This window comes from Carlito syrichta, unplaced genomic scaffold (genome assembly GCF_000164805.1).
Source record: "Carlito syrichta isolate Samal-C Ts95f unplaced genomic scaffold, Tarsius_syrichta-2.0.1 Scaffold301838, whole genome shotgun sequence".
Taxonomy (NCBI): Eukaryota; Metazoa; Chordata; class Mammalia; order Primates; family Tarsiidae; genus Carlito; species Carlito syrichta.
The window spans coordinates 118,459-140,905 of record NW_007245934.1 but is presented as its reverse complement, the minus strand read 5'-3'; the positions used below and the strand labels follow the sequence as shown (position 1 = coordinate 140,905).

General features: G+C 41.9%; 1 protein-coding gene across 1 annotated transcript in view; it reads left to right on the top strand.

Annotated features, from left to right (window-relative positions):
- The window catches only part of ANKRD55 (ankyrin repeat domain 55), a 126,018-nt gene that overhangs the window by 50,479 nt on the left and 53,092 nt on the right, over positions 1 to 22,447 (top strand). The window contains exons 5-6 of the mRNA XM_008055387.2: positions 3,848 to 3,957; positions 15,913 to 15,973. Coding sequence (XP_008053578.1) covers positions 3,848 to 3,957; positions 15,913 to 15,973 — 171 coding nt within the window. The remainder of the gene's footprint in view (positions 1 to 3,847; positions 3,958 to 15,912; positions 15,974 to 22,447) is intronic.

Below are 22,447 nucleotides of genomic sequence, written 5' to 3'. Positions count from 1 at the left end.
TCCCACAATCAGTACTCAATTTTAAAACTGTGTAGCCCTCAACACTAGGGATTTCAGTTCGGCATTTCCCAACGTTAGAGCAATCTTGGTTAAGCCTTCTTGAAAATCTTTGCCCAGGCATTGTGGTTGATGTCTATAATCTCCGCACTTTGGGAGACTGAGGCGGGAGGATTGCTTGAGCCCAGGAGCTTGAGACCAGCTTGGGCAGCATACCAAGATGCTGTTTCTACAAGAAGAAAAGAAAAAAAATATCCTCGAGCTCCTCTCATCTCAAATCCTCCCTGCGATCCTTCTGGGAGACCCCAGAGCTGCCTTGAGTCCATGTCAAACAAGCCCTAATCACCCCATGAGGGTCATCTTTCTCCTTCCTTCCCAGTGAGGCACCCAGAAATCTTCATCATGACCACTGTTGCTGCTGATGCAGCTTCTTGAGTTTGTTGAATCCTGCATTTGCTGTTGCCACCCCCACTGGTGACACCCTGGACCAGTAACACTGAAGGTGCCCAGCTGAAATAAAACATTTCCCATCACCAAACACCACCCCTTCCTGCCATAGTACAGCATACATTGCGTTGAAGCATTGCCCAATTCTCACAGGATTTTCTTTAAAAACTTACCTTTTCATTTTTTTACTTGCATGCCTTCTTTCTCTAGGATTCACACACAGATCTGGGAAGAATTTTTCAAACTGTGGTCTACAGATTTCTTGCGTCAATATGGCTTGGGGTGCTTGTTTCAAATGCAGATTCCTGGAATACACCCTAGACCTCCTGAGTCAGATATTCTGGGAACAGTACTGGGGTAGTGGATGTCAGTGGGTGGGGAATCTGCGTGTTAAACAAATTTCCTTGGCAATTTTTATGCCCATCGAGTTTGAAAACTACTGGTCTGTGCATACTAACCGAAGTCCCGTATCTCAGGCAGATATAAGGTTGTCCTCCCAGCCCCCATCCCTTCTAGCACATGTCCTAAGAATTTCTCTTGCTATGGATTTTTTTGGTATCTGAACTGAGGCAAGGAGAAAATTGGGATCAAGGGGTAGAGGGAGGGGATAGAAGAGGTACCTGAACTTGACTGCCACAAGCACACAGAATACTGTGGAAACAAGCTGTGTCTCTCTCAACATTCAACATTGCAAATTTCTTTGGCTAGACAGCTACGCAAGGTACTGGAAAGAAGCAGTCCTCAAGATCACAGTGAATAATGGCAGGCACCTTTAGTCTAGAGACAACTCTTTCTAGGAACACGTTCTAAGGAGCTGCATGGGAGGAGCATGCCTGCAGCACGAGTTGCCACCTTCTTAACTGCCCCCACCTCTGTGTGATTCTCCAAGGCAGGATGCTTCCCTGGCCCTGCCGAGGCTCACTGGGAAGGGAGCGTTTTCCTGGGGATTGCATTGTGAAGTGATGGCACTCCCTCCTGGCAATGTTTGAATTCCAATATTAAAGAAAAACTTGGCAAAAGGGGCATTTAGAAATGAAGTCTCAGCCCCAGCTCCAAACTCAGCATACAAATAAACGTATCCTAGATGTGTTGAAGTCAAATGAAACATGTAGAGACAAATCTCTAAATTTAACATCCTACCCGATATACAAGAGTTACAATTCAGGGCATAACACACTGACCAGGTAGTCTTCAGTATGCCGGAAGAGCAAAGAGGAGGTTGAGAGTTTTATAAAGGAGAAATGTTACATATTGTTTTTTCCAGAAAGTGCATTGGCGCTAAGTAAAGTTTTGGGGACCTGACTGGTGAGTGACCGTGGTGAGTAAAATTAGTCTTAGAGTTGCAGCAGGTTTTAGAAGCCATTAGATAAAACCAGTTTGAGGTTACTACCTGGTTTCCACAGCCAGGCTTGCAGAGAATTACATTTCTGGAGCAATGTTATATACCCTGAGTGCTTTATCTCCCTGGCTTCTTGACTCTGTTTTAGGTGAGTATGACAAGAATAACCCGATTCGTATGATCATCTTTCACGCTATGTGACCTTGGGCAAATCACTTTACCTCTGTGCTTCTTCCGTCATTTGCAATGTGTGGTAAAAATAACACCCTCATCACAGTTGAAAAAGAAACAGTGGAACCAGCTGGCACACAGTAGGTACACAACTCATTTGTTGGTTCTGAATGGCGACCAAGAGTTTCAGATAGTATATTCAATGGTTTTCTGATTTTTTTTCCCTAAATTTAAAAAAAAAAAAAAAAACCACTCACACACAGAGTTCCAGGAAATGTTGCAAAATGGTTTTTAAAAAAATGTTTCAAACCCTCCCCCACCAAAAGATCTGCTTTTCAAAAACTGTAAATCTTTAGCAACTCTAAAATTTACCCAGTATGCCTTTCCTTTGGTTCTCTGGGTCACATTTTCTCTTTTAGTCTGATAACTTGATGACTTAAGCATTAGCAACTAAAAACATATTTAATACATTAGTAAACTATGACTCAAGACCAAAAACGCCAGAAAAATATTTGTTTCTACTTTAGACATAGATATTATTGGTCAATTCCATAAAACCATATTCAAAATTATACCCTATATATTTTAATGAGCTTTTGTTGAGAGGTTTTCCTTCCAGACTTTTGAAAGTTAAAAGATTCTTTTCTTAGCATCATCTTCCTTCTTCCCCATGCATCTGTTAACATTTTGGGCTTTATCACTTTCAATATTGCAATATTAGGAGGGAAAAATCTTCAGCCATATTTCTCATTTTTTGGGCAATCTTGAGGCTAACCTAGACAAAAATGGAGGAAGACAGGAAGGCTGCTTCTAAACAAAATAGAGAGATATCATATTCTTCATAATAATAGTTTCATCTATGTATAAGTCTACTTTTAATGAGGTAAGTAATACAAGCAGTCCTGAATGAACGTACGAGGCATTCTCCTCAGCATGGAAGCCAAACTTGGTTATCAGTATGGTTTGGCCAATTGAAGTAGCATGGAAGGGAGGCCTAACCTGAGATTATGCCTGCCCTTTGAAATGGAAAAGAAAATGGGAAGATGATCCAGCTGTAAATGTTGACCAAGGCGGGGGACAACACTTGGGATCTGACAATATCAAGTCTCTATCTAGACAATTCATAGATAGCAAGGAGTTCATACAAAGTTTCTTAGGGAATTCACAGGTGGATAAAAAAAAAAAAAAAAAACACCGTGGAACCCTTGGAGGGCAATACCCTACATTTAGAGATTCAGGCTGTCAGCCTCAGAAACATCAATCAACAAAGTGGCAGGGTCCCGGCCATTGGAGAGGGATTAAGTTTAGGCTTCTAGACATTGGGAGGGGGAATAATTAGAATAAGCAAGATGCTGTTCTTGTAAGTAAAGAAAAGGAACTTGGAATGGAGGCTCAAGGCCCATTGATCAGACATGAATAAACTGAACTGGAGAGGAAAGACTGGGATTCAGACATGACAGAATAGCCCAATTTTTCGAACTAAACCATGATGTTCAAGTCAGACCATTCAGGGCTGATTTGGAGCTAAGCCCACAGAATGAGAGGCCAGAGCTTGTTAAGTATACCATCAGGTGCCACAGTTGGCCCTGGAAATTGGTGCAGTCTAAGCATATAAGTGGAATACCACGAGTGGCCCTAGAAATGGGAAGTGGGAGGCTGGCGAGTAAGTTGGAGGTCAGTCTAGTTGTGACAGGGGCAAGGTCCTCCAGGGTAAACTTGGGAATCCATACCCCAAGAACTTCATCCCTCTGTTGAGATGTCTAACTTGGAGTTGTGGTCCTTAGCCACTTCAAGTCAAATAAAATATGTTTTAGCCAAACTTGTGGGGGAGCAGGAGACTAGAGAAATTTTGTTAGACTGTTATGTAATGATGTGGTTGCTCTTGTATTTCAGGGTTGGCTTGAAGGCTGTGTGAGTCTACTCAGAAATGGTGCCAAGCACAATATCCCAGATAAAAATGGCCGTCTGCCGCTGCATGCAGCCACTGCTGAGCCTGATGTGAGGTATGTAGCCAGGCTCAAGTTGGGAGAGATGCAACTTATATTAGAAGGTCATCTAATCCATCCCTCTGTGGCTGATTTGGAACAAAGGAAGAGAGGGAGGGAGGGAGGGAGGGAGGAAGGAATTCATTTTCTTTGAAGCTGTAGTAGACAGAATCATAACAAAGTACCCTAAAGTCATCTCAAAGTCTAATCTCATTTCCCTACTTTCATAAACCTTTTTATCCTAATCTTTGATTTAAGAAGAAATGCTATTTGTCGTCATCAGAATTCATAAATTTATTCATTTAATTAACCAGTCAGTCAATTATGAATTCAATAACTATTTACTGAGCACATATTATAGGCCAAGGACTGTTCTTGTCCCTTGAAGATCCACAGGAAGCAAGACAGAGTCTCTTAAGTCACAGAGCTTACATTCTAGTGAAGGACTTAAGTGTCACATCAGTAAATAAATAAATTAGATCATTTCCCTTAGTGATGAGTGCTCTGCAGAAAATCAAAGTAAAAGGACAATGACCAGGCAGAAAGGTTAATGTCTAAAGTCAGAGTCATGCTACACTTTAAGAGCTGAGAGAAAGCTAAGGAGCCTGGGCCAGGGAGACCAAGAGGTTAAAAGGAGAATCAGAAACGTGTGCTCCTGGAAGCTATATGAAGAAATACACTCTAGTAAACTGGATGATCAAGAAGAGCACATTTTTTGTAAGACAATTGAGCAACTGAGGAAAAAGTTTTGCCCACACCAAGGGTAGCTTCCCCATTTCTTTATATCTGCATGGCCTCAGTCCCCATTCTTTAGAAAGCCCCTCAGAGCAGCTGATAACAGCATTTCCTATCATGGAACCAGCAGTGAGCTCTTCCTCACCCTCTGGGGTTCGGAACCTACCTCTGACAGGATGTTAGCTTTCCCAAGCCTGGCATCAGGCCAGTACCACAAGGCATGTATCCTGTGTGTCTCGCCCTCTACCTCATGTCCAGAACTAAAATCAGAGCTCTGTCTGAGCTGAGGGGCCCAAGGCCATCATCTTCCAGGTTGAAGAAAAACAAGTTTCTTAATTTCACTCTCTTTTACGGTAAAGTAAAAGGTCTTGGGAAATTCTAGGGCTATTCCCAAGGCGTGGCTCTTATTATCTTGGACTATATCCAGAAATAACAGAAAACTAAGATTTACCCAAAGCTCCACAAAACAAGGATGTTTAGAGAAGAAACAGCAAGCCAGATAATTAACAATCCAATCGACATCACTTTTGATGAATTAGGAAAAAGAAAAGAAAGACTTTTTCAGACAGCCCACAAAAATATTTAGTCACAAAAATCATATTATTTTCCAAGAGTGGTCATTACAAAATAAGTTTAAAACATATTAGTCTTTTCAGATCAGTCTGACTTGATTTACTCTACTTAATTGCTTTTACTTGACTCACTCAGAGTGATCATTTCAAAATCTGCTAACCGATTCTGGAAGATGAAAGCCCACTTTAGTTGTGGCCATTACAGCTGTTGTCATAAAACCCAGATTCAGTGTCTTAACACAATCCAAATGTGTTTCTTCGACATGTAACAGTTCAATGTAGATGGGTGGTGGGTAGGGGATGGCTCCCTGCCACATAGTGATTCAGGGATCTAAGTTTCTTTCATTTTGTGGCTCCATATCATCATCCAGGATCACAGAATATCCTTCATCCAGCCTGTGGATGTGGAAAGAGAAGCACAACTGTCCTAGGGGGATACAGTCCAAGACCCCCAGCAGATACCTGAAAACTTGGATAGTATCAAACTCTATGTACACTATGTTTTTGTCTAACAGATATACCTACAAAGTTTAATTTATAAATTAAGCAGAGTAAGAGGTTAACAACAATAACTAATTTTTAAAATAGAACAATTATAACAATATGGCAGCATCACTTGCACTTTGGGGCCATTATTAAGTAAGATAAGAGTGACTTGAACCCAAGCACTGTCATACTGTGACAGGCCATCTAATAACCAAGATGGCTCCCAAGTGAGTAACAGGTGAGGAGCCTAGATAGTGCCAGATTTCATCACATTACGCAGAAGAGTGCACAATTTAAAACTTATAAGTTTTTTATTTCTGGAATTTTTCACTGAATATTTTTGAACCGCAGTGGACCACAGATAACTGAAACCATGGAAAGCAAAACCGCAGATTGGGGGGGACTAGTGTGTAGAGAAAGTTTCACTCAGTTCTTTAAAACCTCAGCTTGCAAATGACACAATACACTTCTGTTCATATTCCATTAATAAGGACTAGTCATTTGACCACATCTGAATCTAAGGAGCTCTGGGGAATACAGTTTCTAACCAGGAAACTACCTCTTAATGGTGACTCCAGTCCATGAAAAGGGGACATGACTTTGGCAGAAAGAAAACTGTTTCTGCCCTCAACCCATTGCATCTTAGGGATGAACTAAGCCTTATCAGACAAAATTAGATTCAAGGTCAATTTGGTCAGTCGATTCAAGTTCATCCTCTGAAATCACTGCAATAATAAATTGAAATTGAAAGCCAATGCAAGTGTACTTCCTTTTCTGTGGACTTGCATGTCTATTTCTTATTATGCCTAACAATTATGCCCCTAGACTCTCCACGATCTATGCCAAAATACTACAACCGAGAGAGCAGAGAACAGTGGTTTCCCCCTTCTCTTGAAATTGTACCTAATGACCCAGCCTTGGATGAGTTGAAATCAGCAAAATAAACATCCTTTTGTGAACTGATGACATAGTTTCATTATCCTAAAAGGATCCTTAACTGCTTCCGAAAGATAAAATTCTACTTTAGTTATGATAATGCTAGCTGCTTTAACTAATAAAACTCAGAGGTTTATATTAACTATTGCAAAATGAAAATCATTATTTCTGGTGGATGTTCTCCAAAGATTAATTAGATTAAAACCTAACAACTTATATAGCAAATCAAATACAGTCATGTGCTGCATAATGACATTTCATTCAACAATGGACTACAAATATGGTGATGGTTCCATGAGATTATTATGCCATATTTTTACTGTACCTTTCCTATGTTTAGATACACAAATACCATTGTGAGGCCAGGCCTGGTGGCTCATGCTTGTAATCCTAGCACTTTGGAATGCTGAAGTGGGAGGATCACTTGAGGCCTGGAGTTTGGGAACAGCCTGGGCAACATAGCAAGACCCTGTATCTACAAAAAACTAAAAAAAATGAGCCAGTTGTGGTGACCTACACCTGTAGTCCCAGCTACTTGGGAAGCCAAGGTGAGAGGATCCCTTGAGCCCAAGAGTTCGAGGCTTCAGGGATCCATGATTGCACCACTGTACTCCAGGCTGGGTGACAGAGCAAGAGCAAGCCCTTGTCTCAAAACAAAACAAAACAAAACAAAAAACCATTGTGTTACAATTGCCTATAGTATTCAGTTTACAGGTTTGTAGATAGGGGCAATAGGCTACACCATATTGCCTTGGTACATGGTAGGCTATACCGTTTAAGTTTATGCAAGTACACAAGGAAGAAACATCTTTTTTTTTTTTTTTGAGTTGGAGTCTCACTCTGTCGCCCAGACTGGAGTGCAGTGGCCGCTCCCGGCCACCGCAGCCTCTACCTGCTGGGCTCCGGCGATCCTTCCGCCTCAGCCTTCCGAGTAGCCGGAATTACAGGCATGCGCTACCACGCCCAGCTGATTTTTTTATTTACTGTAGAGATGAGGTCTCTCCAAGTTGCCCAGGCGGGTCTCGAACCCGCGGGCTCAGGCAATCCACTCACATCGGCCTCCCAAAGTGCAGGATTACAGGCTGAGCCACCAAGCCCAGCTAGGAAGAAATATCTTAACGATGCATTTCTCAGAAAGTTTCCCCGTTGTTAAGCAACACATGACTGTAGTTTAGTTACCTACAGAACATTTGGAAACTAGCTTGCCTTAAAGGATTCCCTATGGAATTACAATGTTAAAATTAGATATTTTATAGTTGTTTGGGGAATTTTATGACCATGGCAGAGTTTGATACATCTGCATTAAATGTTTAAGCAGAAACTATCCAAGCCATGCTCTGTCACAGAGAAACTGGGCTTCAATCACCCATTTTTTTGTATGTCAGCTTGAACACAGAATTGTTTTTGAGAAAAAAAAAATAGCAACAACTTGGTCTGGCTTGTGGGTACTTCCTAATCCTACAACCAGAATGAGAAGGCATTTGCGTTTGCAATTAATTTACAACAACACGATGCCGGGCTCGGTGGCTCAGCCTGTAATCCCACGCCTTGGGAGGCTGAGGTGAGTGGATTGCCTGAGCCCGCAGGTTCGAGACCTGTCTGGGCAACTTGGCAAGACCTCATCTCTACAATCAATCAAAAATCAGCTGGGCATGGTAGCGCATGCTTGTAATTCTGGCTACTTGGAAGGCTGAGGCGGAAGGATCGCCGGAGCCCAGCAGGTCAAGGCTGCGGTGGCTGGGAGTGGCCACTGCACTCCAGGCTGGGTGACAGAGTGAGACTCCAACTCAAAAAAAAAAAACAACAACAATGATGATGATGATATGAGACGATGACAACAACACTGGCTACTTACCATGCTCTGAGCAAAGTTCTAAGAGCTTTTTCTGTACTACCTCATCTAATCCTTACTACACACCTATGCAGTAGGTATTATTTCTATCCCCCATTTTTTTTTTTGAGTTGGAGTCTCACTCTGTCACCCAGGTTGGAGTGCAGTGGCACACTCATGGTCACCCCAGCATCGACCTGCTGGGCTCAGCCTTCCAAGTAGCCGGAACTACAGGCACACACCACCACACCTGGCTATTTTTTTAAAATTTATTGTAGAGGTGAGGTTTTGCCAAGTTGCCCAGGCTGTTCTCGAACCTGTAGACTCAGGCAATCCCCTCACTTTGGCCTCCAAAAATTACGGGATGGATTACAGGCTGGAGTCACCACGCCTGGCTTATCCTCATTTTACAGAAGAGAAACTGAGGCACTGGGAAAATAATTAATGACCTACTGCATGTATGAAGATAACCTGCACAGTAGGTGTGCTGTGCTCCTGAGACCTACTATTGTAGACCTTGTAGAATTTATTTTAATGGCCTTATTTTGTCATTAGGGTCTTGGCCTCTATTTAGAGGCTTTATAAGAAAGAGCCTCAGCTGGGCATGGTGGTTCACACTTTGGGAGGCTGAGGTAGGAGAATTGCTTGAGCCCAGGAGTTTGAAGCCAGCCTGGGCAAAATAGGAGACCTTATCTCTTCAAACAATTCAAAAAAGAAAAAATTAGCCAGGCATGGTGGTGCACAGCTATAGTCCCAGCTACTTAGGAGGTTGAAATAAGCCATGAGCTTGTCACTACACTCCAGCCTAGGTAGCAGAGTGAGACTCCGACTCAAAAAATAAAAATAAACAACCTTGCAAAACATATTGTCTCATCGTCAGGCTATATTTTGTTTATTATAGCATTCAAAAAAAAATTCTATATGAGAAACCACAAGAAAAATTTATACTAAGGAAGGAACTGCTGTGCTTCTGAGAAATTAGTTTTTATTTTTACTATATGGACACAGTGACTTAAGATCACTTATCTCTCTTTATATGTTTAAAAAATTCAAAACTCAGTGTACGTTCCACCTTTGGCATCCATGTAGGAGTATAGATCATGTCTTCTTTATCCTGCCCTTGTTTTCTCTTTGGTCTCTTCACTTGTTATCTTGTTTTACTATATGTGTCTGAAAACAACCTAAAATACCCAAAGGGTGGCCAGGAGTGCCAGCTCAGGAGTCAGAGTGACTGCGTTTGAATCTGGCTCCAGCTCTTAGTGACAGCATTCTCTTGAGTTAGCATGTCAAGGCTCAGCTAGCTTTCTTTTTTAGAAAGTAGGGAGAATACAGCATTTACCTCACAGGAAAGTAGGTAGAAATAAATGAAAAAAATGTATGGAAAATATTAAACACAGCCCCTAGTACATTGTGTTCAGAAAGTGCTGGCAATGATGATGGGATGATGATGATAATGGAAGATAGATGAAAAAAATGCCACAGGCTGGGCACAGTGGCTCACACCTGTAATCCCAGCATTTTGGGAGGCCGAGGTAAGAGGACTGACTGCCTGAGCCCAGGAGTTTGAGACCAGTCTGGGCAATATGACAAGACCTTGTCTCTATAATAAATTGTAAAAAATTTGCCAGGCATAATAGCATGCACCTGTAGTCCCAGCTACCTGGAAGGCTGAGGCAGAAAGATCATCTGAGCCCAGTAGGTCAAGGCTGCACTGGCCATGATTGTGCCACCGCACTCCAGTCTGGGCAACAGAGTAAGACTTGGACTAAAAAAAAAAAGAAAGAAAGAAAGAAAAAATATATAGACCCCTGCAAAAGAATGAAACCCTGCTACTGCCATCTCACCCATACTCACCCTGGCCTTCTTCACCTTGGCACACACAGATCCACAAGAAATATGTACACATACACAGGTCTGTGTATGCATTCTTGCATCCCAACAGCATGCATACACATTTATTGCAAAAGCACTCCTGTTTGTGTTGACCCTAGGACTAGACTGCTGCTGGACCTACAAACCCAATAAATATTGACCTCAACCATCCAACTCCCCGGCGACTCCCTTTGCTACCTTGGGCAGTGTGTGTATGTCTGTATTTCCCCCTCATCGTAAGCAATGTACAGGTCACGTGGTGGCCTTGTGCTCAGGTGTTTATACTCGTTTTAAAATCTGCTGACCTTTAGATTTCCAAACAGCGAGCTCCTTCTACTTGGTGCTCGCTGGAGGTTATTCAGAGAGAAGCCTCAAACCGAAACTGCTTGTAAACAAGGGGACACTTCAGTTAGCCCTCCGCCTCCAGAAGGATTTTTGTTCTCTGATGGAAACAACTCCCTGGCAAACAGTTGCAACCTACATCCTTAGCTAAACCCCTACACAGAAGAGACTGAAGCTGCTGCAGGGATAAGTGATTTATAATTATGAACACGAAGGCATGTTGGGTTGACAAAAGCAAAGAAGCACAGGTTTCATCTCATGGTTCCCCTTCCTACTCTGAACCCTTTGCTTCTCAGCAGGTTCAAGTTTTCCCCCTTTCAGCTCCCTGTGGCTTTTCTTGCTCTCTTGGTTGGGACATTCACAGGGCGCCTGTGTGAAAGAGGGGGACGTGATCGTTAAGACAAAGCCCCAAAGAGAACAGTCGTGTTTGTACAATGCTGCGCACGCTAGTGCTGGAAGGCAAACAGCAATTTCCTCTGAAAGCAGCCACGGGGCTCTCTGAAGGTCTTTTTTTGCGATCTCCATGGCTACCAGCAGATTTTTTTTTTCCCCCTCCCTGTCAGGGTGCCAGCAGCTCAGCTTCTTTTTATCACTCTTGACTACAGCCTGAAGGAGGAAGAAAATCATTTCCTTGGGGTCCTGTTCTCCAGTTACCATGTGTTGTGTTCTAACCTGTGCTGAATGTCTCACGGCAGCATGTTCTCACATTCAGGCAGCCCCAGGGACAAGAAGATGACTGGCCAGGGTACCATTTTACCCACCTATCACTGGGCTGGCCCACTCCAGGGCTGGGAGCAGCCTGAAGGGCAAGTAATACAGAAAAACTCACAGTAATAAGTTGTCCCCAGGATGCTTCCAGCTGATTTTTTGCTCTCTCTGTCCTACCAGTCACCTAATACTAATTAAGGCAGACCCAGAAAATAGAGGGTAAGAGCTTTAAAAGAATTAATCATTATACAAAACTTATTATAGCAAGCATGGCCTATTCTAAGGACTTTAGGTGCCATGACTCATTTAAAATCATAACAAATCTCTAGAAAGCAGGTATTATTCTCTCGTGGGGACTCTGTTTTTCTTTTCTTTCTTTCTTTTTCTTTTTTTTTTTTTTTGAGAAAGGATTTATTGAGAGGACAGAAAAGTTCCCACAGTGGGAGGGGACGTGAAAGAGCTGTCCGTTTTTCTTTTCTTTCTTTCTTTCTTTTTCTTTTTTTGAGACAGAGTCTCATTCTGTTTCCAAGTCTATACGGTGGTGCAGTCATAGCTCACTGTAGCCTCAAACCCCTGGGCTCAAAAGTGACACTTCAGCCTCCCAAGTAGCTAGAACTACAGGTATGTGCCACCACACCCAACTAACTTTTTTATTTTTTGTAGACACAGAGTCTTGCTGTGTTGCCCAACCTGGTCTCAAACTTGTGGCCTCACACCATCCTTCCAGTTTAGCCTCCAGGGATCCTTCCACTTTAGCCTCCCAAAGAGCTGGGATTACAGGTGTGAGACAGTGTGCCCAGCCCAAAGCGAGGGTTCTAAAAGAGACAGAGACAGTCTGGACTCAGCCTCAGGGTTCTTACTGCTTACACACCACCTGTCTGGGAGCACTCTTTTTTTTTTTTTTTTGAGTTGAAGTCTCAGTCAGTCGCCCAGACTGGAGTGCAGTGGCCGTTCTCAGCCACCACAGCCTTGACCTGTTGGGCTCTGGCGATCCTTCCGCCTCAGCCTTCCAAGAAGCCGGAATTACAGGCATTCACAGGCATGCACTACCACGCCCGGCTTATTTTTTGATTTATTATAGAGATGAGGTCTCACCAAGTGGCCCAGGCGGGTCTCGAACCCACGGGCTCAGGCCATCCACTCACCTCGGCCTCCCAAAATGCGGGATTACAAGCTGAGCCACCGAGCACTCTTGCGGTTGTGGTACCTGGGCCACAGCCCTGCTGAGATGGGCCTTATGCTGCTGCCTCGGAGATGTGAGGGCAAGAGGGAGTCTGAGCCAGTGCTAAGGGGGGGTGCAGAAGAAATACTCCTGGGCCACCATAGCGCAAAACAGGAGCTCAGGGAAAATGGAACAGAGGGCTGCAAGTCATTAGGTAATTGAGACAGATAAGGGCCAGGTATCTTGCAGATTATCTCTGTTCCATAGAACCCATGGAAGAAGCATTGGCTGGCAATGGGACATTTGGCTTCTAATTCAGGCTGGATTGCAGAGGCACTGTGTGATGGTCTTGACAAGCCTTGCAGGGTCTCAGGTTGCTCTCCTAAAATGGAAGGCTTCATCTGTCAATTTGTGTCCAGCTCTGAAGAGCTATGAGTGCTAGGGACTTAGGAATCGAATGGAGTCAGGCCACATGTATCCATCAGGGTGGTAACAGAGGAGACAGAATAAAGGGAGGCACCTGGCGAAAGTCTAGTGAAAGACTATTTCAAATTAACCAATAAGAGAGAGCAATATAACCCTCAACCCATTTCTCCTCCCCCAAAAGAGCCGGAAAATATTCCCACCCCCTAGGCCAAAATGGGGGGGGGGAGCTTTACTAGAACTTTCTGGGAGCTATGGTGGTAGCTCTAGCTATGGGAGAGGGGCCACCTAGCAGGAGCCAAGGCCTTTGGTAGAGACACCCAATCATTGCCAGGCAGGGATCGGTCCCCTCCCCCTTTTTCTGCCAGTTCCCCCACAGGTCAAACCCAAAGAAAGACAGAGGACAAGGGAGCCTGGTTGATGCTACCCTTAGAGGTCAGCCTCAGAGCAGAACATCGCAGAGAAGAGAATGGATTTGAGAGGCAAATAGAGCTATATCGAGGTTCAGGGTTCACCCCACAACCTTGGGAGGCCCACCCAGGAAGTGACAAGAGGTCTCGCTCTCCCCACCCCCATTCTACTCTGGTCAGAGCCCCACTTTCCTTAAAGTGATTACTGAGCGCTGAAGCCGCCCCAGGAGAGCCTATCTGGCTACAGATGATCTCAGTCTGCTCAGGGTTAACCGAGGATAACCACACTGGACCACAGCTGACCCATGGCCTTCCTCTCCCACTCCCTCCCAGCAAATGGGCCCTGGAGAGTAAACAGTGGCCAGTGAGAAGAGAGAAAAAAGGAGAGAGAGGAAGAAGAAGGTCAGTCATCATAAAGAAGCCATGAGGGAAAATACACGCAGTAATGAAATAATTACAAAGACAAAAATAGGGTCACCCAGAATGCAATTATTGATAATAGCATCTTTCTACCAGATGGAGGATGAGACTAGAATTCAGAAAGCATAAACGAAATATACTACTTGCAGTCACAGCCATCGCTCCTTTAAAGTCTGTGTGCCGGGAGCTTTCTACCTGTTGGGTCATTCGATCCTCAACACTACTCCTATTATATACATGGTATACAGAATTAAACATCACCTGGAGAGTTTTGTTTTGTTTTGTTTTTTACTATTATATACATGGTATACAGAAACTCAGAGAGGTCACGAGCAGTGAATCCCCAGTTACATCTTAGCATTCTTCTGGCTTCTCAAATAACTGAGGGTAAAACCAAACTTTAACCGTAGGCTTCTTGGTCATTTCACCCCCACAGTAAATAACCAGGAGTTCATCCCTCCTTAAGCTTTAATACTAAGGCATTATGATTAGTCCAGCTTTCTTCTATTGTAAGTAGCAATTTAATTAATGTAGGGTTTTAGATGTCATCTAAGCCAAGAGACGATGAAAATTTGATTGGGAAAGAGACTCAACATTTCGCTTTTCAAATAATTCTTTCAAAAATAATTTCTGAATTTCCTCCATTGTCTGCCCACACACTATTTTTTATCATCTTGACGAGTATTCATTGATTTTAATTCATTCAGCACCTTTCTTAATAGTTTCAAAATCTGACTGCTTACCAGATTTTCCTTAATAGCTATTTTTAAACTATAAAAGCTGGGCTTCTCCCCAAATCTACTGAGTTGGAAGCCCTGAGTATAGAGTCCAAGTATTTGTGGTTTAAAAAAAAAAAAATCTCTCCAGGTGATTGTGAGATGGGTTCACACTTCTAGGGTTAAGTGTTCTGGAAATAACATTTAGGGTGTTTCAAGAATGCTCTGTATGTTTAATGGATATTAACTCACTTAATGCTCACACTGAGCTTTATGATGGGTAGTTTTTTTATGACCCCATCTCACAGATGAGGAGGTTTAGGCTCAGAGCAGGTAAGTAACTTGCTTGAGGTCACAAAGTTCATTAGTGGCAGGGCTGGGATGTGAGCCCAGGTAATCTGGTCGCAGAGCCTAGGCTCCTACCCACTGTGCTCGGCTACTCCCTCTCTCACAGATGGAAGGCTGGCCTCAGCCAACCAACTAGGGGACCCGAGTGGGATAAGAGCTTGAACTTGAGAATCATGGATAATTGTTTCACACTGATTACTGTCATCTTATGCTTAGACATTTGTATATTCTCCAAAGAGTGAGCAAAGTTGTAAATGCGGACTCCTCCTGGTATAAGCTACGCATTTAAAAGGTATGACAGATGCACCTAGGAGTGAAGCAGTTTGAAAGCACTATATGTGTTTTTGTAAAATGCGTAAAGAATAAGCACTAGATGATTTGGGTTCTTAAAGGTGGCATGCAGTAGCCCCAAATCTGAGAGGCCCTGCACATAATGTTTACCTATTCCAAAGCAATCATTCAGAGGTCCAGCCGGGAAAAGACAATGAGTTTGGTGAAGAATCTGTGTCTTGGGTTAGTAGTTTTATAGGCAAGCAAGTTAATCAGTCAAATTCCTTCCAGTGTTTACAATTGCATCAATTAAGAGTGACGACTACATTACTTTCAGATTTGCTTGGTCGCCTGCCTCCCATGACTGAATATTAGGAATAAGTCTGCCCTTTAGAGACCAGCCTTGACCAGAGACCACTCCCTGATGGAGGGGGGAAACAGTCCATGTCTGGACAATACCCTACACAAAGACATGCCCAGGTGACAAACGGTGAACCTACAGATTCACTTTCTCCATTTCTCTTGTCCTCTCCAGGAACATTAAGACAGAGAGAAGGCAGGAGAGACAGAGGGACTCCTCACAGGTGCCCTCTTATCTATCAGGCTTGCTCCTTTCCCCCAGAGAAATGGAAAGGGCCCTCACCTTCAACTGACCATCTTTCTAATGCGGTGTTCTTACATCAACTCCAAGGGCACCATGCTGTCTGTTCTTTTAAGCCATTTCTCCAATTTTTCCTTATAGGCTCCTAACAGTCCTGTTGCAGCAGTCGAACCTCAGTGAGATTAACCACCAGGACAATGAGGTGAGTCTCTCCTCTCAAGCAGCGGATGGCCATTCTGCATGTGAGGGTGGAAGGAAAGGCTTTTCTGAACCATTGTGCTTTCTCTCATAAAGGTTCAAGGAGGGTTAAAGAGCATTTTTGTGCTCCTACCCTGAAGAGGAAACCTGTGTCTCCACTATTAATCCTCAGCAGAAATGTGTTCCCGCTGCGGGTGTGGGTTGCTTCTAATAGGAAAGGACTTTATTGCATTAAGTACTTCAGCATTTACCATACAACTGAAATTTTGTAATTTCCCTCTGAACATTGAGAAATAAATATTGCTCTCTCCTGTCTTCTCGAGGTCCAGAAAGTTAGATGGCAAGCTGTGGCTTCAGATGTGCTCTCTCTGGGTGAAATGACAGAGAGCCAGGTTCAGAAGTGCACACCTGTGATCTCAGCTACTTGGGAGACTGAGACGGGAGGATCCCTTGATCTCAGGAGTTCAAGTCCAGCCTGGGCAACATAGCAAGACATTTGTCTCTACAAAAAATTTAAAAATTAGCCAGTGTGGTGGTGTGAGCCTGAGGCTGCAATGAGCTATGATCACCACTGCACGCTAGCCTAAAAATGAAAAATAGTAAATTCCTGATTTTTAATGGAATTTTAAAATAAATATTTGCTTGGTTTGGCTGAACTTCACTAAGAAAGTCTGATTAACATTAAAAATGTATATGCAACTGGGTGTGGAGGCTCATGCCTGCAATCCCAGCATTTTGAGAGGTGGAAGCAAGAGGTTTGCCTGAGCCCACAGGTTCAAGACCAGCCTGGGCAAATTGGTGAGCCCTCATCGCTACAATAAATAAATTAGCTGGGTATGGTGGCACACACCTGTGGTTCCAGCTACTTGGAAGGCTGAGGCAGAAGGATTGCCTGAGCCTAGCAGGTCGAGGCTGCTGTGGCTGTGAGCATGCCACTGCACTCTAGCCTGTACGATAGAGTGAGACTCGAACACAGAAACAAAAAATACATATGCATCAAAATGCCAATTACATTCCTTTTAAGGAAGCCAGCTGGCCATAGACACCAGGGTGGGGGTAAGCTCCTTAATAGATTTCTCCTGAGATGGAGCCCAAATGTGTCTTGGACCTTCTGATTAAAGACCTTCTTTTGACTGGCATTAGTGACCACACAACAAAAAGTCCCTGCTTTGCAGTCTGGGCCTGGGGTTGGACGCATCCTCGACTTCGAGGTTCCACATTGCTTTCACTCCCCAGATCTTCAGTGGTTTAAAGCAAAACCAACCCCAGAGGAAAGAGGATTGCACTGTTTTAAACTTCTGCTTTAAAAATGAGAACCAGAGATGAGAGCACACTCTGGTCACTCTCTATCTGTGGTGTGAGAGCAGGGAGCTTAAGTGGCTGCAGTCCATGTCAGCAAATTGTGAACTCCTAGATTTTAGGATAGTTGCCAACTACTTCCTCCAACCCTTGCCCTCACCCCCTAAACTGGGTCTTAATACTTAGAAGGGTGGTAGATAGCCCTCGAGCTGGTCCACCCTTAGCTGAACTAACATCCCCCAACGAAGGTACAGTTCCCTATTTTTCCCCACCCGGGTAGACGTCTGGCTGTGGAGACAATGAACGTAGACACTGATCTAAGAGTCGTAATTGTAACACCTTGCAGATAACACGTGGTAAATACTGGAAAAGACCCCGGTTCCTTCTTACTCAAAGTGACTTCTGCGAAAAGACTGCAAAAGACACCAGTATTTGGACCCACTGGGTTTCAAGCTCAGAGAGAAGACCCAACAGAGCAGGGACCTCAACAGGGCACTTCCTACCCAATGTGACAGCTTCCTTTTTGGTCCTGTCACAGCATGTCTGAAATCCATCTGAAGCCAACTGTTAAGGCTTGCCTGTTTTTTCATGCTACATGTTTTTAATATGTATACAGAGAAATATTTATAAATAAATTTTTAAACAGAGTATTGTTAAGTTAAAATTAGAGGAGACCATTGTTGTGGACTATGCGCCTGCACAAGGCTCTAACAGACCAGACTAAAAATCAAAATGGTGTCACTCACGCTTCAATTCCAAGTCACCAAACTGAAACTGAGTTGTCATCTGGCTTTCTGAGAAATCAGGAGAGAGATAATAGCCAAATTTCCCCACAAGCCTATTTCAATCAGCATGATAGTAAAACTCCTTCTGTCTTGAATTCTTACAATAAAAAGTAACCTGACGCTAACCAGTCATTTACTTCTCTATTATTCCCACCTTTCAAGGAAAGTAACTTTGAAATGGTCAATCTGTTTTTTGTTCTTTGCTTCTGCTTTCTTCAGCCCTTCTCTGTTTATAAAACCAACCTCCTGCATTAGGCTCATTGGAACACTTATTCCTTGTTCTATCTTATGGAATGAAGTGTTGCCCAATTCTAGAATGGCAAATAAAGCCTATTAAGGCCTTTAAAACTCAGTCTGTTGTAATTTTGTCTTTTGAAAACAAACATTGTTTAGATGATATAGCCTCCATTGTATGGGGGGGTGGTATTTAACAATTAAAACAGACAGACATGCACTCCCTACATCCTCTAAATACCAGGGAATAAAATCACGAAGCCAAAAGCAAAGAGAGAAAGGGTAAGTTAGGGGGGGTGACATCATGGTTTCCTAGTGACAAGAGAAAAAACAAGGCATGCCCCCACATTAATGAAATTATGTTTCAGGAGCAACTGAAGGAGTCCCAAACTTATCACAATAATGGTTAAAGATTAGTAGATCTATTAGTAGAAATCTAACTTTATTAGATTGAAAACTGAAGCTAAAGTATGGGAGAGATGGAAGAAGGAAGACAAACATCAGTTTCAGAAGCTATTTGATAACTGTTCAAGCAAAACAAAACGTGATTCTATTTTATATCAGGGAAGTGAATATAACCTGAGAGTCTGCCTTAATTGGAGCCCAGTGACTTAAAACAACTCTTCTGTATTATTAGTTTTTTTCATATGAGTAATACCTGAATGCATTTCTTTTTTACAAATTTAAATATTACAAATAATGCTAGGAAGTCTTTAAAATACTTCCCCCTGTTTGCAGGTAATCTCTGTTTGATGTTTCCTCCCCAATCTTTTATAAATATATATATATATATATATATATATATATATTTTTTTTTTTTTTTTTTCCCTATGGAAACTATGGAGTATTACATTAAAGGTATCACACTTTATGTTGTTCTGCAACCTTGCTTTTCAACTCAAGAATGTGTCTTGGAAATCTAGATCCACGTAGATCTGGCTCATTCCTTTTAATGGCTTCACAGTGTTCCATACCATGAAAATGCCTCCGTTTATTAGCCATTCCTCTATGAGTAAATATTTAGGTTGTCTCCAATTGTTCATCATCATAAAAACTCATCTAAAGAGTGTACTTGTACAAGTCTCCTTGAGTACTTTATACAAGAATTTATCTAGAAGAAGCAATTGTTGAATAGTAGAGAATGTATGTTTTATTTTTTGAATGTATATTTTTTCATTGGGCGAGACTTCATTCCATAAAAGAAAATGAGTGCTCCTACACATTTTTATTTTTAATACACACTGCCTCATCTTTCCCCCAGAATAACTGTATTTACTTGTAGCTCCACCATAGTAAGTAGTGGGGTTTTTTCTCCCAGTTGTTGCTGGATTTTCCTGTTGTTATTTTCATTTCCTCGATTAATGAGATTGAACATTATTTCATAGACATAATGGTCACTTTTATATCTTCTTTTGTGACTGGCCTGTTTACATTCTTTGTTCATTGATCCATTGGGTTACTTGTCATTTTCTTATTGATTCATAGGAGTTTATTTTATATTCTGAACATTAATCCTTTGCTGTTGAATTGTTTTCCAACTGCTTATAGTATCTTTTTTTGTACAGAAATTTACAAATCTGATATAATTAAAATAGTCATTCTTGTCTGTTCCTGCTTTTGCTTTTGATGTCTTTTTAAAGCCGGCTCTTCCCTACCCCCAAGAACCGAATTACATTATGCTAAATTATCCGTTTGTTACATGATTTTTTTTAACGTGTGGTTTCACTTCTGATTTCTTTGTTCTGTTCAAATGATCTGTTTGTTTTTCCTGTTTCATTACCCACACTGCTTAATTATGAAGTGACTTACTTAGAAGCTATCCACGCTGCCGAGTTAACACTGTGGGAAAGGCGAGATGGGTCAGATTGTCCTTTGTGCTTTTGTTTTTCAAATCAGGACCTAAGGGAATCGCTGACATGGAGAGAGGCTTGTCTGTTGCCGCTACAGGGAGTTAACAAGTTGCTAAACAACTGTAATCTAACTCTCATTTTAGCTCAGACAGGAAGAGCGCCCCATCAAGGGGGGCTGTGAGCTCCTGGCATCTGCTAGAACTTTGAGTGCATTATCCACAGAAGCAATGTTATGCATGTCATTTAGGATATATTGTTGAGCCCATATTAAATGCATGTTTCTATATAAGTAGATTTTTGTGAGCAGCGTAACAATCCAAACTTCAATTGCAGCAGCACTCTGAGAAAAGAAATCCAAGTTGCAAAAACAGATGTGAACTTTTGGACATAAATTTAAGCACGGATTCCACGTACCACATTCCTAAGATATAACCCTAAGCAGCTATTGTGCACTATAAAGGTAAAATCAGCAGAAACAGTCCCTGACTCCAGAAATCTTTTAACTTTATAGTTAGCAAAAGTGAAATAATAAAGTGAGTCTTTAAGAATGCACCAGAATGTTTATCTTAAGATTGAACGACTTTTAAAAATGGAGTAGAATCACCACTACTTAGGAGCTCTCACCTCCTCCTCTCCCCATCCCCCAACCCCTATAAATTTCTGAAGGCAGACAATGTCTTTTTCATATTTGTATCCCTATAATCTAGCTCAGTAATTTGCAAATAGTGAGGGTAAAACACACACACACACACACGCATGCACACACGCACACACACACACACACACACACACACACATCACATGGGGGGATTAAATTCAATAAAAAGTCATGTTATTTTATTTTATGGTTCTTTCTCCCTTTGATTTGTTGACTCAACTATACTACCCAATTTATTTACCAGATTTGACTCCAGGTGACTTTGTTTCTTCCAAAATATACTCTAACAAAAATTAGATGTTTAGGGTATTAGAGATGTCTATAATAAATAAATAAAATTGTATACCATTTAGAACCTTCAGAAAATGTCCTATAGACTCTAGACCCTGGCTCATTTTTCTGGCATGGACCCCTTTCATGTGCTGGGTAGCCTACAGACCCCTTCTCAGAAAAGTATCTGAAAGTACATAAAATAAATATGTAGAATTACAAAAGAAGTCAATTATATTGAAATACAGTTGTTAAAACACTTTAAAGAACAAATTTTTCAAAATAATATACAGGCTTTTTTATGAATGCATTAATAAGATTTGATGGTGGGACCACAAACTACTGCAACTTGGAAATAGTGATACATGTGAATAATATTTTTAAATATCTACGGTAACTAGGAAAGTATTGTCAATTATATTTGAGGCAAAATCACAGGCACTGTTAACACTCCTGTGAATTGTTGTCTATACCCATCATTGAAGAAAATGCTAAATTTCTATTAGAAGTTAGTAAAAATAAAGATGTAATGACTTCTCTGATGCCAGCTCACATAAATCCTTATGTCTGTCCATGGACAGAACCCCTCCTCTAGCATCTTCAAAAAAAAACCTCTTCCAGAAACATTTTGAGTAATGAGTGGAATAATTGTATAGTTTCCCAAGCTGATCTACTTGGAACAGGAAAATTATCATTTTATTCATTCAACAAATATTTGCTACGTACTTGCCATGCCTCATGTGGCCTTCCTCCCTGCTCTGATAGAGTTCACGGTTTAATATGGAAGAATGTAGATGTTCTGTTTTGTTGCAAAATAAACATAATGTCATAGGCCCCTATTCTAAAGGCTTTGTAAGTTTGTTCCTCTTGGAATTTGTTCTCAGACTTCTACGACCTAAATTCTTTTTATTATTGTTTCTCTTGCATTTTACTGTTTCTCCTGTCTCAGTCTTTTTTTTTTTTTTTTTTTTTGAGTTGAAATCTCACTCGATCGCCCAGAATGGAATGAAATGGTGTTCCCCCTCCTAATCATCACTGAGGTTGTCCATCAAAATCACCCTGACAAACTACCTAACTCCAGTCAGGATGGCCATCATCACTAACTCATTAATAACATATGCTGGAAAGGATGTGGGGAAAAGGAAGCATTTCTTTACTCTTGGTAGGAGTGTAAAGTACTACAACCTCTATGGAAAATAATTTGGTGATTCCTAAAAGATCTAAAAATTGACCCTCCATATGATCTCCAAATCCCCCTTTTGGAAATATACCCAGAGGAACTCAAATCACTCTGTGAAAAGGATACCTGCACACACATATTTATTGCAGCATTATTCACAATAGCAAAAACACAGACCCAACTGTGCTGCCCATTGAATTTT